The following is a 15,427-nucleotide window of genomic DNA, read 5'->3' on the forward strand; positions in this document are numbered from 1 at the left end:
GCATTGAATTATTACCAAAAGAATTAAAGAAAAATTCCTAGAAGATTTCATACTTACTTAAATGTCAAAGGATGAATAGTATAGTATGATAGGTACATAGTTTTTCAAGGTAAATAATAACAAAAATAATGATAAAAATGAACACTGACCATATATTATTTGTGTAAAGTTCTTCTTAGTACATTACACATAATGTCACAATTGATTCTGAGAGCACTCTCTCTGAGAGGTTATATGTCCATTTTTCAGGTGTGGTAACAGAAGAATAGAAAGTTTAATAACCCACCCAAGTCCATAGCCTTGTGTAGAAGACAGACAATATAAATGTGACTATGTAAGTTCTTAAATGCTTTTACAATGGAGTTTGGTTTTCTTAAACAATGGAAACTCAGGAAAGGGAAAGATTGCAGTGAAAAAATAAACATACATTGAAAGGAAATGAGAGGGACCTAACAAAGGGGCTCCAGTGAGTGACAGTGCATGATGGAGCTCTTACTAGGGACAAATTCAAGAAACTGTGTAACTAACAAAATTGATGGGAAGTCCCTACTGTGGGATAACAAGTGAGAAGCAGAAGAATAAATTCATAACACACTATTTTAAAAGGTGGTAAAGCATCTATGTTTTAGAAAAAGTGCTCCCACAAAATCTGCTTTAAGTTTTGAATTTTTAATGTCTAAATCATGAACTTTTGGCTATCTATATTTTGAACCAGCCATCTGCCTGTTGATTCTCCAATAAGAAATTTTGGCTCATTCACAAATTTGCCTTTCTGTGGTCATATGATTCTCTTTTTTTCTTTTTAATTATCCAGCTTGCTTGCTATCCTTGACCCCTGCATATAAATGATCTCCCATTTATCTGCACCTAAACACTGCTCAATTACTCTCTAAAAATTCTTTAAGTATTTATTGTCTTGCCAAATCTTTCATAATTTCAGTCACTGCATATCTTTTGAGCTCTTTTCTGCTACTTTAAGAATACATTTCTCTCATTTTATTCAATTTTTTTTCTTGTGATTATACTTCTAAAATGACATGACTGTAGCCAGGCCTGGTGGCACACACCTGTAATTCTAGTAGCTAGGGAGGCTGAAAGCCAGGAAGACTGCGAGTTCAAAGCCAATCTCAACAACTTAGTGAGGCCTTAAGCAACTCAGTAAGACCCTGTCTCTAAATAAATAAAAATATAAAAAATAATTAAGGATGTGGCTCAATGGTTAAATGTCTCTGGGTTCAATCACTGATACCAAAAAAAAAAAAAAAAAGTGTTTTCTCCTCCACATTTTAAATATACCTAAGTAATTACACTGACTTTGCAACCTTCTATTATTATGCTTATTTATACTAATACCAAAGTTATGGTTTGGATATGAGTTTTCCCAAAAAAAAACTTCTGTTAATGCAGAAAAAAAGTATTCAGAGGTCAAATGATAAGATTATGGGAGTGTGACCTAATCAGTTCATCCTAGTTTGAACGGACTGAATAGGTGGCAACTGTACACAGGCAAGAATGTGTCTGGAGGAGGTGGGTCACTGGAAGGGCACATCTTCCCCTCCCCCTCATTTTTGGCTTCCACAATGAGCCATGAGCAGAGCAGCTTTCCTCCTCTGGGCCCTTCCCCCATGATGTGCTACCTCACCGTGGGCCCAGAGCAACAGAGAACTCTATGAAATGAGACCTCTGCAACTGTAAGCCCCAAATAAACTTTTCCTCCTCTAAGTTGTTGTTGTCAGGTATTTTGGTCACAGTGAGGCAAAAACTAACTAAAATAGTTAATAACTCGAATTTAGACAACTTCTACCAATTGTGCTCATTAATTGCAATACTACTTCTAAATCAAAGCATGCACCATACAAACAGAACTGAAAACAATACTTTGAAACATTATTAATTTTAATATGTTTATAGGAAATGCACAAATTCACCAGCAGAAAAAATACCAAAAGTAACATTTTACAGATTTTTTAGTCTCAAAGCACAAAACATCTTTCACAGAAACAAATATATCACCACTATTGGTACCATAATATGACAACATTTATACATAAGGCCATTTGCCACTATGAAGATCAGTAGCAATGATGATGCAATACATTAGTTCATCTTTGTTAAATGTTTTGCTATTATACTTCCTGGCCTGCAGGAGTATTTGCCAGGATATAAAAGACAATGTTGTGACCTCAATTTAAACATTGCACAGGAAGCTATAGCTACCCATGCTTAACCTATATTTATGACATGATCACTAGAAATGTTTTCATACCACTACTTTTACCTTATTCCATTTACTATTAAAGCCATTCCCAAGAAACCAAACATTTTAATAGATTCATCTGAATATTAAAGAATTATTTTATACAAAATAGCAAGTGTAATAACATGATTTACTATTCTATATTCCTAAACTTAACAAAAGAAAAAAAAACTGTCCAGGTATTCAATAGAAAACAAACTTGAGATTTAGTGCAGGTAACAATAGCTGAGGAAAATGTGATAAAAAGATTTCTTTTCATTTTAGAGTTGATTATTTTTAAATGCACCAGATAATTTTCTGAGGACCATTCACATTCAATGTTGAGATTTGTTTTATTAGTGGCATATACAAAGCACCATATAATATAACATATATAATGTAGAACAATCATGACTATGTAATTAACTGTAGAAATAACTGCTAAGAAAATATAGCAATATTTAACACAGGATTTCTAAAACCATTACATATTCATTACTTTTTTCAAAGCTAATGTCCCATGTTTTATTTTATGGATTTTGTCTATCAATTTTTATGCAGTTGGCACTTTTGGGGGGCTGAAAATAGCTGCTATCTTCTGTACAGTAATGTTACAGTTTTATACAAACTTCAGAAATATGACATTTGGAATAGCCTTTATGATCCCCTTCCAAGTGTTCCATTTCACACAACAGCAAATACTCTGAATGCCTTTCCTCCTGGAGGATTCTGTAAACTGCAGAAATGAAAAAAAATATTGATGTCATCTCTAAACATAATCCTTCTAATAAATCATGCTGTCTTATGACAGTTATATGAATCCAGACGGTTAACTTTCTAAGGCCACTATAATTTGTAGCTATTGGAATGTGTGAGTGAGGATGACATAATTCTTTAAATTTTGGTTGTACGCTAGACTGAAAGTTCATTAAAGAAATTGAAGATGTGCAATAGGAGTAATAGTAGTCTCTAGAAAATGTCACAAAGTCTGTATCAAGTTTTCATATTTTATTTCCTTTGATTCTAATAAAACAGAGCTAGGCACTCATCGCTCCACTTTCTTGAGGTAATGCGGAGACTCAGTTTACAATTGATTTTTATAGACAAGTTAACTCCAAGTCAAAAAGATGTCTGATACTTAAGCAATATTGTAGAGTACTAGGTCAGTATCATTTCTGACAGAATTTAAATTGTATTGCTATTGCATAGATTAATTCTTCGTAACATCCACATTCTCAAGGAAAATATTAGCAGGAAAATTTAATGGTGAAGTCTGAAAAGATTCAAAAATTTCTTCACCAAAATGTGAAAACACACACACACACACACACACACACACACACACCACAAAGCATACAGTGTCATTTTGGAGGTACTTTTAAAACAGAGTTAAAAGTAAAGAGAACCATAAATTCTACTCTTTATTAAATTGTTTATTTTTTATTTGGCATCAATGATTAAACTACATTTTGCTTAAATTTCTAGAAATTAAAACATATTGATAAGACCATTAATCATTATTTCATCTTTCAACTAGAAGCTTTTGAAGTTTTTGCTTTTTTACATAGTTCTATTGGCTTAATAATTTTAAAAGATTTTAAAGGCAATAAATGATCAATACAATGAATGCTAAGAAAGAGATAAAGTGTAAGTGCTTTAATGTATTTCTTTATATATATGTAATAAAAGGAAGAATTTTAGGAGTTTTTTTAAATTTTATTTTTAATATTTATTTTTTAGTTTTCGGCGTGCACAACATCTTTGTTTGTATGTGGTGCTGAGGATCGAACCCGGGCCACCCGCATGCCAGGCGAGCACGCTACTGCTTGAGCCACATCGCCAGCCCCGGAAGAGAATTTTAAAGTGAGAAAAATGATGCAGAAACCACAAATGTGCATACACACACAAAATATATGGATGGACACACATGCACCAAGTTTTTCACACAAGCAAATGGTCAAGTTCAAGGTTTATCTCTGAGCCCATAGCCTTAGTGTGGAGTCTGAGTTCAGGGATTATTAAGTTATGTGACCTTGGGCACGTCAATTATTTAACCAACTTGGAACATCAGTTAACATGTATATACATGTATATACATCAGAGTTTACAGAACTGAATAGACATTATGGGGCTTTTGTTGAAGTTGAGAGAAAATACTTAGAGTATGGTAGTGCCTAGTGTCTGGAATATTCATATTAGATACTCCAAAATTATTATTCTCAATTTTGTTAGAATGTCATTTTATAGCTTCAAGATGAATTTAAGAAATATAAGCAGTGAATGGAATCATATCACTCAGGTTAGCTTATAATGGAAATATCAGATTCTATAAACTCAAGAATTCACTTTGCATATCGTATCTGATTCTCAAGGCCAGGAGGCAAGTTATTGAGAAATCCCCCTCTCAATAATGGCCTCTTGATATGATCTCATCTGAATATAGATACTAAATGCAGATTTGTCTTTTTATGAGGCTGATACCCAGAAGGTTATGTGAAAGACAGTCTAGATATCCTGCATGGCATATCCTGTGGTGTTCTTTAGAGTAACTAGTTGATATACGAATCCTCCATTGGTAATTTTGGAAATCCCAGGAAACATCTAAGTTAGGGATTTTATTCTGTGTCTATACAAATAAGTGGGACATAACATGACTTCCAAAGTACCAATAATTTCAAAAAATCATTGAGGGTTCATTTATCTTATTATTTATTAACACTTGATAAGGTGAGCCACATGAATTTTTCTCAAATCCCCAAGTATATATAACACTAATGAGCTAAATACCATGAGAGGACCTGAAAGAGTTCGTTTACAACATACAAGGCATCCAAGTTCCAGTGCAAAAGAGAATTTGGTTCTAGGGAAAATCAGACTCATTGTTTTTGTCAAATACTTTGTCAGATAACTGGATTAGAGAAATATTCAGTGCCTTGTTCATCGAGAAAGAATTAAGTATAAAACCTAATCTAGAAAATCCAAAAGAGGATGAAAGAAATTTCCTAATTATAAGAGCAATTAACAAAAGAGTGGTTCTGACTTGTAATCCGATTTTCATGTTGATTTTTATAAGCCTGCAGGAGACAGGCACCTCTGGTACTGCAGATTCTCCCACCCCTGGAAAACCAGTTGTTACACAAGTATGTAAAGGAAATACCCAAGCTGGGTTGCCTAATGAAATCATGTGCAAGTGGGTCTGCTGTGAAGCAACCATACATCACAAGGTAGGTACATGAAAACAATTGCACACACTACACATACACATACACACATGCTTGTTTTTACCTTTCTGAGAAGATTCCATTCTGAAAAGAAGCCGTGTAAGTCTTCCTTTTGTCCACAGGCATAACATCAACATAACCACCATGATTTCGAACCACTCCAGCATGTACTGCTGCTCTGCAGATACTGGACAGCTGAGGAGGCAAGGAGAAAAACGTGCCACTATTAGGAAAATACTGCGGAACTTGCCCAGCCTATTCTTCTACTTCTGACATCTGTCTATGCAGCCATTTAGGAGTTCCTGGACAATGTTTGGCATATAAAGGAATGTTTCAAAAGGCACAAAGTCAAAGCCAATCCTGAGAAAGTCTGAAGGAAGATCTTGAGGGTGGCTGCCATGGTAACACCCTTCCACCATCTAATCTACAAACATTAGTACTGTACAAAAAACAGGCTTTTATAGTCAAAGCAATAAAAAAGCAAATTAGGTCCTTTTATCTCCTCAGGGTCCTATTTGTCATTATTAAATTTTACCCTTTGCTGATGCATACTGAAATCAGTCTGCTGAAATGTTCATAGGTTGGATTATCTGTGCCTCATTCATGTTCCCTTTTGACTTCCATATAACCTTAGTTCTATATATCTCTATGGTCCATTTGCCAAAATATGGGCATATATTAAATGGGGATTTTTTTCCTATTACATAATACAATTCTATGCAGAAATGTTTTGCCCTACAGAATAACACAAAGTGACCAGATTACAGATTACACTGTTATATTGTGTGCATTTACAAATATGTAGCAATGAATTCCACTATTATGTGTAATTATAATGCGCTAATAAAAATATTTGTGACAAAAAAAGAAAAATTATAGCTTCTACTTAGATTTGCAACGGTTATTATTACTCTGGTTTGAAGGACCTGACATGAGTATTAGAAAAATGGCTTTGTTTACAATGTACCAGTTACATAATCTGAATTTAATACAATTTCTATGAAGGAGAAAATTCCTGTTTCAAGTCTAATACTTTCAAAATTTTTAAATGAATCCTAAAAGTCAAATAATTTCTTTTGGCCTATCACAGTCTTTCCTAGATTTTACTATTGGCTTTAAGCCAAATGTTCTACCAAAATTTGTCGATAGCTGAGTGCAGCCTAAGGAAATCCCATAACAGGAAATGCCTGAACTGTTTCAGTATAGAGCCACCCACCTCAAATCCCCATGGGTCTTTCCCAGTCTCATTGGCATGTTCTGTTCTTATCTCTCTGCACATGTGGGTGATTGAATATGCTTTTTTAAAGTTCACATAAGCGTGTATATCTTACGTGACCTTGCTTTCTCGCTGCGCTCTGAACTCTGTGCCATCAGTCAGTATTTATTAGCTCAAAGAGCCTGCAGCCAGGCTGTTTAATCCTTCTCAGGCTTTTCCTATCTCGCAAAAATACCACACATCTAAAACCTTGGGTCCAGACTTTAAGGAGGCATTTTATTGACCATATGAAAGGCCCACACTGAATTCATAATCGTATCCAAATACCGTTCATAACACATGGAAATAGAAACAGTTCTGCACACATATTTTTGCTCTTCTGTTAAAAGGGTAATATCAGCATTTTTTTCCCCAAGGCAACAAAAGTGCTTAGATGATAACATTCACTAAATCCAAACACTTTTACTATGATTTGGGACTATTGTTTCGCTTACAGCTCTGCAGTCAGCAGGCATTCCAGCTGAGTTCAAAAGTCAGAAGTTTTTTGTTTTTTTTTTTTCATATCCATACTTTGTAAGAATATATTATTTGAAAGAAATAAGAATTTTCTCCATGCATATAGTGGAATTTTGTAATGAATGTGAAATTAACAATCTGTAATAAACTACAAATAAAAATTCAAGGCAGTAAAATGTGCACGTTCTAACTCTACAGTGTAAAGTAGGAGAGGGCGGAGAGAAAGAGAAAGCCAGAGGGAGGCAATTGGGTTGACTCATGCTCATCTTTCCATATCAACCTTATTTAAAGGGATTATATATATTGTAGGAGCTGGGAACCCTGGAAATTATTGGTTTAATCTGACTCTGCACTCCCCATGTGACTGTAATTTTTATATTGCCAACTTACTCCCTAAAGAACCAAATAATGATACATATTATCTACCCACTTCACTGAGATAGGAAGATAAAATGATCTCAGGATACAAGATCTAACAAACTCTGATTCTAGAAAATGGTGGCTTCAAGGTATAGAATTGAATAAACTATTCTCAAAGACTTTTTTACAGGCATGACTAAAATTAAAAGTTCTGATGCTTAATGGGAAAATCGGAAGAAACAATGCTTCTGGAAGTCTCTGAAGAATCCAGATAGACACATTCCTACACATTCATTAGTTGTTTTCAGCAAATAGTTATGTGTAAGATATTTGCTTAGTGTCTGATACCACTGGGTGCTCTAGGTTCTGTCAGAGCAGGAACAAGCATAACTTGGCAGATATCAAAGAAGTGATGAAGAAATGATGGACAGCACAGCTGCTGCCCTTGAGGAACTCACAAACTAATAAGACAGACAGGGTAACCCACAGGATACCTAACAAAATAGGTAAAGTGGTAAAGGCAACACAATAGGAGATGAAAGCAGGATGAATTCATGCTTGAATTAGGAGGGCCAGCAAGGTACCTCACAGAGAAAGAAGCAATAATTTGGAATATAAGAAACAGCCATGATTTTGACAGAAAAAATTTCAAAAAGGGTGTATTTCAAAGAGATAAGAATATAAACACAAATGTGAGGGCTAGCAAATTCCAGGTTATCTGTAGGACATTTAAGCTGCTGACAGTAATAATGCAAATTGCAAATCTAAAGCTTGTAAAGCTTAGAAGGGGAGAATAATTTCAAAGCTGAATTTGGGAAAACCTTGGACTCAAATGAATGTTTCAAAAGAGACAAGTGGTAATATGCATATTTCAGGCTTCTTTACACAATCAGATTCTTGTAGTATTCTGTTGAATAAGTACATTCTTACTTTGGATTGTGTAGAGGGGAGTGAGAGGAGGAGTGGGGGGGGGTTGGCAATGCAAAAGACAGTAGAATGAGATGGATACTATTACCCTATATACATGCATAACTACACTATTGGTGTGACCCTATACTCTGTACAGCCAGAAGAATGAAAAGTTGTGCTCCATTTGTGTACAATGTGTCAAAATGCATTCTACTATCATGTATAACTAATTAGAGCAAACTAAAAAATCAAAACAAGAAGATTCTTAAATTTGTTTTTGTAACTCTTTGGCTTAGAAATCTGTGATGGTTTCTAAATGTCTACAGCATGAAATCTAAACTCATCAGCATGACTTTCAGCGTCTTCACCTGTACATTCCCAGAGCAGATTCCTCTCTCTCTTTCAGACTAATTTGGCTGTGGCCTTTCTTAGCTCCAATTTTCAAGGTATGGCTACGAGCAACACATTTAATCCATGTATTTGTAGATATCATGCAAACCACCCAGAATGTTCCATAATCTCCTCTACCAACCAACACTTTAAACCTTGCTCAAAGTACATTTATCCATAAGGAAACCATCATGGTTAATATTCATTGTTCAACCCTCTTAAGTCATCTACTTACAGCATACATGCAATTAGTTTCCTTTTGTACTTTAGAGAATGATCTGATTTGTATTCTAAGCTACTTCTCAAATAGATCTTTTTAAATTTTTCAATTAAGTTTATTAAGGAATAATTTACATAGAGTAAAATTTACCAATTCAACCTTTTCTAAAAAGGCATACAGTTCAGTGACTTTGTCAAACATATAGTCATGTAACCACTAGAATACTTTCTATGCTTTTAGCAAATTCTATATGTTTAGCAAATTCTATATGTTTAGCAAATTCATAATCATCCAATTTATACTTCAGATGTGGATGAATTAAAAGGAAGAAAAAATAAAAATGCATTTTCCTTCCCAATAATGCCTCCAAGGTTATTCCTTTAAGTGCCTGATATAAAATCCATGAAAAAGATATATGCTAGGGAGTGATATGGGCCAAATCATATTGTCATATTGTGTGTATGTAGGAATATGTAACAACAAATCCAATCATTATGTATAACTATAATGCAATAACAAAAACTGTGGTGAAAAGGCATACTGGAAAGATATAAATAACAACTTATGCAAAATAAACTATTTTACACTCATATTTGCACATGAATATATTCATTTTTCAGTGATATTATTGAGTAACTGTTCCAAGAGTAAGTCTCTGCATAAAGAAACTTTTCTTATTCTCTACATAAAGGCACATATATACATTTAAATACATGTATATATTTTTATATAAGCATGAATATTGAGATCTGTATTAATTAAGATACTTACATCAGAGTAAATTCGAGATCCTATTACACGAGCATAATGTGGATTTGCCTGCATACAGTTACGAGGACAATATACTCTGAAAAAAAAAAAAACCCATGTAATGTAAGGGGTTTACTTCAGTCATTCTTATTAATAAGAACATAGGCATTCATACACAGAACCAAACTCAACATTGTAAACCCTATTATTGTTTTCTCTTCTGAAGTAGGTCAATTGTACAAGCAGGCAATCGACACAATTGCTTCTGTTTATTTTATCCACATATAAGTTTCAGCACAAATGTGAGATCTTAAATTTAGTCAGGAAGACATTTAACTTGGGGATTCAAAGCAGAAGAAAATATCAAAAGCACCTCTATGCAGTGGAGAATCTGCTACTCATTGTGTCTGTAGAAAAATGTAGTCAACAGACAACTAGGAAAATCTGAGTCACTGTCATAACTTCTCATAGTTCCTTTTCTGTTTACATATTTTGTCTTATAATCAATTCACGGCTTTAATTATCATTTACAAACACCTGATTTCCAAATTTGTATCTGCAGTTGGGACTTCTTTTATTCAAAAATTATAGTTGGGTGAGGTGGCACATGCCCATAATCCCAGAGGCTCAGGAGGCTGAGTCAAGTTCAATGCCAGCCTCAGCAAAAGCAAGGCTCTCTCTATATATATATCTCCTGCCATTTATTCAACCCTCCTGTTAGTTTGAGGTCTAATAAATATCTCAAACTTATTTTGTATGAATAAAAATTCCTAATCTCTACTCCCCAAATCTATTTCTTTGTAGGATTCCCATCACAATACATGGTATTTTCATTATTATAGGAGTCTCAGCCAAAATCTTTATTCTACCCATGGTCCCTTTCTTTATCTCACACCTTACATTCAACCCAGCCATTTCTATTGGCTACACCTTAGGATATATCTAAGATCAGAGAATCCTTAAGCATCTCAAGCTCAGTGACTCTGGATTCTATCATCTACTGTCAAATTGACTGCAACAGGCTCTCCAGGGATGATCTTGTTCATTACTGGTTCTCTCCAATCTATATCCATATGTACAAGTCCAAACACATCATTTCTCTGCTTCAAGTACTTCAGGGGCTTTCCATTTCATTCAAATAAATGACAAGATGCTTAGAATGCCCAATAAGCCCTGCATATTCAGTACACCATTAACTTTCTGAGCTAAACACTCCTCTTTTCCTTCCTCACTCTGCCCCAGTCATGATGGTTTGACATGATATTTCTTAAACACGATGTGATTCTGCCTTGGGACATTGGGACATAATCATATTCTTCTTTGCATAAAAAGTTCTTTCTCCAGATATCCTATTGCCTGTTATCTGACTGGATTAGTTCATGTAAAACAAATTTCCCAAAACTTTATTTAAACATAAAGTTCAATTATCAGTGTTTAATAAAAAATATTTTCAAATCCACTCCTAGAGTTCAAGAAACTGTCATATAGCACATTTTTTAAGATCAATTGCTCTTCTTAGTTTATTCTCTCCCCCTATCTCGTGTACACACATGCACACACATGCAAGCATGCGTGCCAACACATATTCATGCACTAAAAGGAAATATAAACCAACATTGGAAAATCTACAATTAAGTTTTACATATTAAATGAGATTCTCAATATAACAACTACATGAAAATCACTGGTGGATGGTGGTATCAATGATTTTCAAAATTTTCATTGAAACTACCTTAACCAATTAAGCAGCTCTTCCTCAGGATAGCTTTTAAAAATAGCTCTAGTTCTTATTTCTAAAATATGCATAACACTGTATACTTCAGACTGTACATATTTCATATTTCAATGTCTAAACCAGAACTATTTAAACAATAAGAAATAAATAAATCTGAGCGTTTTATAACTTTGAATTTAAAAATTGACTGTTATAAAAGACAGTGTTGTGGGGCACAATGGCACACGCCTGCAATCCCAGTAGCTGTAGGGCTGAGCCAGACTCAGGAACTTATAGAGGCCCTAAGCAACTCAGTGAGACCCTGTCTCTAAATAAAATACAAAATAGAGCTGGGGATGTGGCTCAGTGGTGGAGTGCCCCTGAGATCAAAGCTGGTAGCCCCATCTCCCCCCCCCAAAAAAAAATACAGTGTCTGGGGTTTTAAAGAACGAAGGGTGTCCCATAGACTGGAAAATGAGCTGACTATATTTGGGAACTGTTGGACATTCACTGCCCTCCCACTGGTTGTAAAACTACCTGCTATGCCCTTAAAGCCATGCTGTGTGAACTCTACCTTACTCATATTTAATACTTGGTTTACAGAAGGCCAAGGTCAATAGCTTTGAGGTGAGTTAATATCTACTTAGTTAAGTTCAGGTAAAAGCAGAAAAGACAGGGCAACTTTTTTGCTTATATCCTATATCTATTTTTAACATCTTGTTACGTTCTACAGAGAAGGTAGGCAGTGATCTAGTAAACATTCCATTAACTATATTTTGCCTGTAAGCCTTGAATTAAAATGCTAACACATTTTAATGACACTTTTACATCTTAAGTATTCAATAACTTTAAAGACTTAATTATTTATAGATAAATGTAAAGCAGGATAAGATTTCTAGTAATACAAATGTGCGTGTGCACATGCGTGCATACACACACACACACACACACACAAATTCTATAGTTTATTTTAGGTTATTCTGTAGCTATGAAATCTCCCAAGGACATGACTATGCAAGCAGTCCTTCATATACTTCATTAGCTACTTTATTTATATTATCCTTGCCATTGTTCTCCAAGATATACCCTGAAGTGAAATAAAACTCTAAGGCAGATACATCAATCATATAGTTCCCTAAAAGTTATAAACTTATGACCTAATTTATGAGCTATTAAAAATTTTACATGAGAAAAGATAATCTTGGTTTCACTATTCGATAAAATAAAAAGTTAAAAAGTGTATAAGGAGGTACTTTCCAAACTACATAAGGTAAAAATCATGTATAAATTATTAACTCTATGGTTTTATTATTTGGTGAAAACATAATAAAATTAAAATTTAAAAATTTATATCATTTTCCTTTTTTGGGTGCTTCCCTTCCTGGAATAAGACAAGAAGTAGGAAACTCATTAATTAATATTTTACTTGAATGATTTTTCTCTATGGGAAAAATATTGATATACATACTGTGAGAGAGATAGAATTACCATTTGTTGAGTATTTACTAAAGGAAGGCTTTATAGTCTATGCTTCATGGAGATTATGCTTATTATTTATTCCTACTCATTTAGCTTCATGGGCCCTGGCATAGTAGTGGCATATGGTGAATAATAAATATTTATAAATGTGTAATTTTGATGCTAAAATTCATCAACTTCACCTATCAATATAGCTCTACTTCTCCCTATAAACATATAATCTGTAAGTACAGGACTAGTCTGAAAAAAATCCTGCAAAATTTTCTAAAATTACATAATGACTTAATCAAATCAGTAAGCTTTGTAATAGCATAACTGGTGAAGCTCTAGAAACAGAAGATTATATTATTATAACAAATTTTTAACATAGCCAGGCAACAAGTAGCACATGCCTATAATCTCACTGGATTGGGAGGTTAACGCAGGAGGATCATGAGTTCAAAGCCATCCTCAGCAAAATCGAGGTGCTAAGCAACTCAGTAGGACCCTGTCTCTAAATAAAATATAAAATAAGGCTGGGGATGTGGCTCAGTGGTCAAGTTCCCCTGAGTTCAACCTCCAGTACCCCAAAAAATAAAAACTATAAAAAAATGTTTAACATATAGTTCATTCGTGGTCAGATGGTGAAAAAGTATACAAAGAATTTCATACAGTAAGGGATCCTCAAAGTATTCCATCCATTTTGTAATCTGCTGACTTCAATAAAACACATATGCTGAAGAATCCAGAAGTCTCAAATCAGTATGCACCAAGTTAGCTGACCAAAAACATTACAACAGTATTCTTGCATTAGAGTAGAAATAAAAGGATTTGGTGTTCAAAAGGAAACAGGTTAGATATTGCTGTGTGAAAGAATTGATACCTTAAATCACATCAATAATTGAGAATCTTCCTTCTGACAGATGAAGTATTTGCTTTCCTGTATCAACAACATAGTCTTCTGTCACTTTGTCAACAACAAGCTCATTCTTTAACTGAGATATTACTTCAGTTTTAAAAGGGTTTTCCTAAGTAAATAAATTTTACCATATAATTAGCTTCCTTAATATTTTTTTTTTGGTGGGGGGCGGGGGTTAGCAGGAATCAAATTCAGGAATGCTTGACCACTGAGCCACATTCCCCAGCCCTACTTTGTATTTTATTTAGAGATAGAGTCTCACTGAGTTGCTTAGTGCCTCACTTTTGCTGAGGCTACATTTGAACTCATGATCGTCCTACCTCAACCTCTGTCATCAAACTACCATTATTTCTCTAAATCTCATTATGAGTTTGGGAAGTAGCATGTCTATGATTAAGACAGTATGTGTAGGCACATAGTTTACTTTTCTTCTGTGTGGATGATGGCTTGTGGATGTACTGTTCCTCTAATAGTGTTCATCTTAGCTTGGTTCAGAAAAGTGAAGACTTTTTTCTTCATTATTTTATAGTAGATAAATTTCATTATAATTTTTAAGAACATATTAAAAACAAAAAGAAAAGCAGACATAGGCCTTTTGACTTATGAGTTGCAATTAGATTAATCTAATTTAGAAACTGAATAGCAATGCTAAAACTACATCATTTCAGTGTCTATGAAGGAACATTTTATAGAAAGAATGTTTTTGTATCTCAAAATTCACATGTTGAAGTCCAAACCCCATTGTGACTTTGTGATAGGACCTTTATGAAGGGAATTAAGGTTACAAGATGACATAAGGGCAGGCCCCTTACCAAATATAAGGATTAGTGACCTTCTAAGAAGATATACAAGGGAGTAAGCCCTTTCTCCAGCCACCGTGTGAGGACACAAAATACATGGTGCTGCCTGACAGCTAGGAAGAGTCCCAATAAGTAACCAAATCATATGGCAACTTGATTTTGGACATCCCAAACCTCTAGAACTGTGAGGAAAACATTTCTGTTTTTTATACCATCCGGTCTATGGCATTTTATTATAGTAGCCCAAGCAGACTGATAAAGAACTCTTTTGTAGCAAATATGAACATACAAATCACATGCACCATCCTTGTCGCTAAAGAATAGCAGTAAGTACTCTGGAATTTGGAGAAGACATACTAGGAGGGCCAGGAGTGTGTGAAGTTTGTGAAGACCCATCACTTCTTCCTGCTTAGCAGTTCAAGATCATATGTATATGATCTTATTTTATAGTCAATAAATTCCACTATAATTTGAATCCTGGAGACATAGAATTTCAGGTAAAAACAAACCAAAGCCCCCCCACACACACACACACAAACATACGCATGCACATATACATACACACATAAGAAAATTTAGAAAACATTACCTTGGGCAATGTGAAGCAGGCTTATGAAATGGACAGAGCTGTTCCACAGTAGTTTCACAAGTCACTGCCTGAACTGAAGAATAAAAGCACAAAACAATAAGTGACTCTGTTAGAAGTGAAAACCCAACA

The 15,427-nt window shown here is 34.4% G+C and overlaps 1 protein-coding gene across 2 annotated transcripts in view; it reads right to left on the minus strand.

Moving 5' to 3' along the window:
- Positions 1–2,847: 2,847 nt before the first annotated feature.
- Crispld1 (cysteine rich secretory protein LCCL domain containing 1) overlaps positions 2,848–15,427 on the minus strand; it is a 43,429-nt gene continuing 30,849 nt past the window's right edge. For both annotated transcript variants that reach the window (XM_077800796.1, XM_077800797.1), the window contains 4 exons: positions 15,299–15,371; positions 9,840–9,915; positions 5,522–5,652; positions 2,848–2,972 (listed from right to left, as the gene is read on the minus strand). In XM_077800796.1, coding sequence (XP_077656922.1) covers positions 2,921–2,972; positions 5,522–5,652; positions 9,840–9,915; positions 15,299–15,371 — 332 coding nt within the window. In that variant the 3' untranslated portion in view covers positions 2,848–2,920. The remainder of the gene's footprint in view (positions 2,973–5,521; positions 5,653–9,839; positions 9,916–15,298; positions 15,372–15,427) is intronic.

Source organism: Urocitellus parryii, chromosome 7 (genome assembly GCF_045843805.1).
Source record: "Urocitellus parryii isolate mUroPar1 chromosome 7, mUroPar1.hap1, whole genome shotgun sequence".
In the NCBI taxonomy this organism is placed as follows: Eukaryota; Metazoa; Chordata; class Mammalia; order Rodentia; family Sciuridae; genus Urocitellus; species Urocitellus parryii.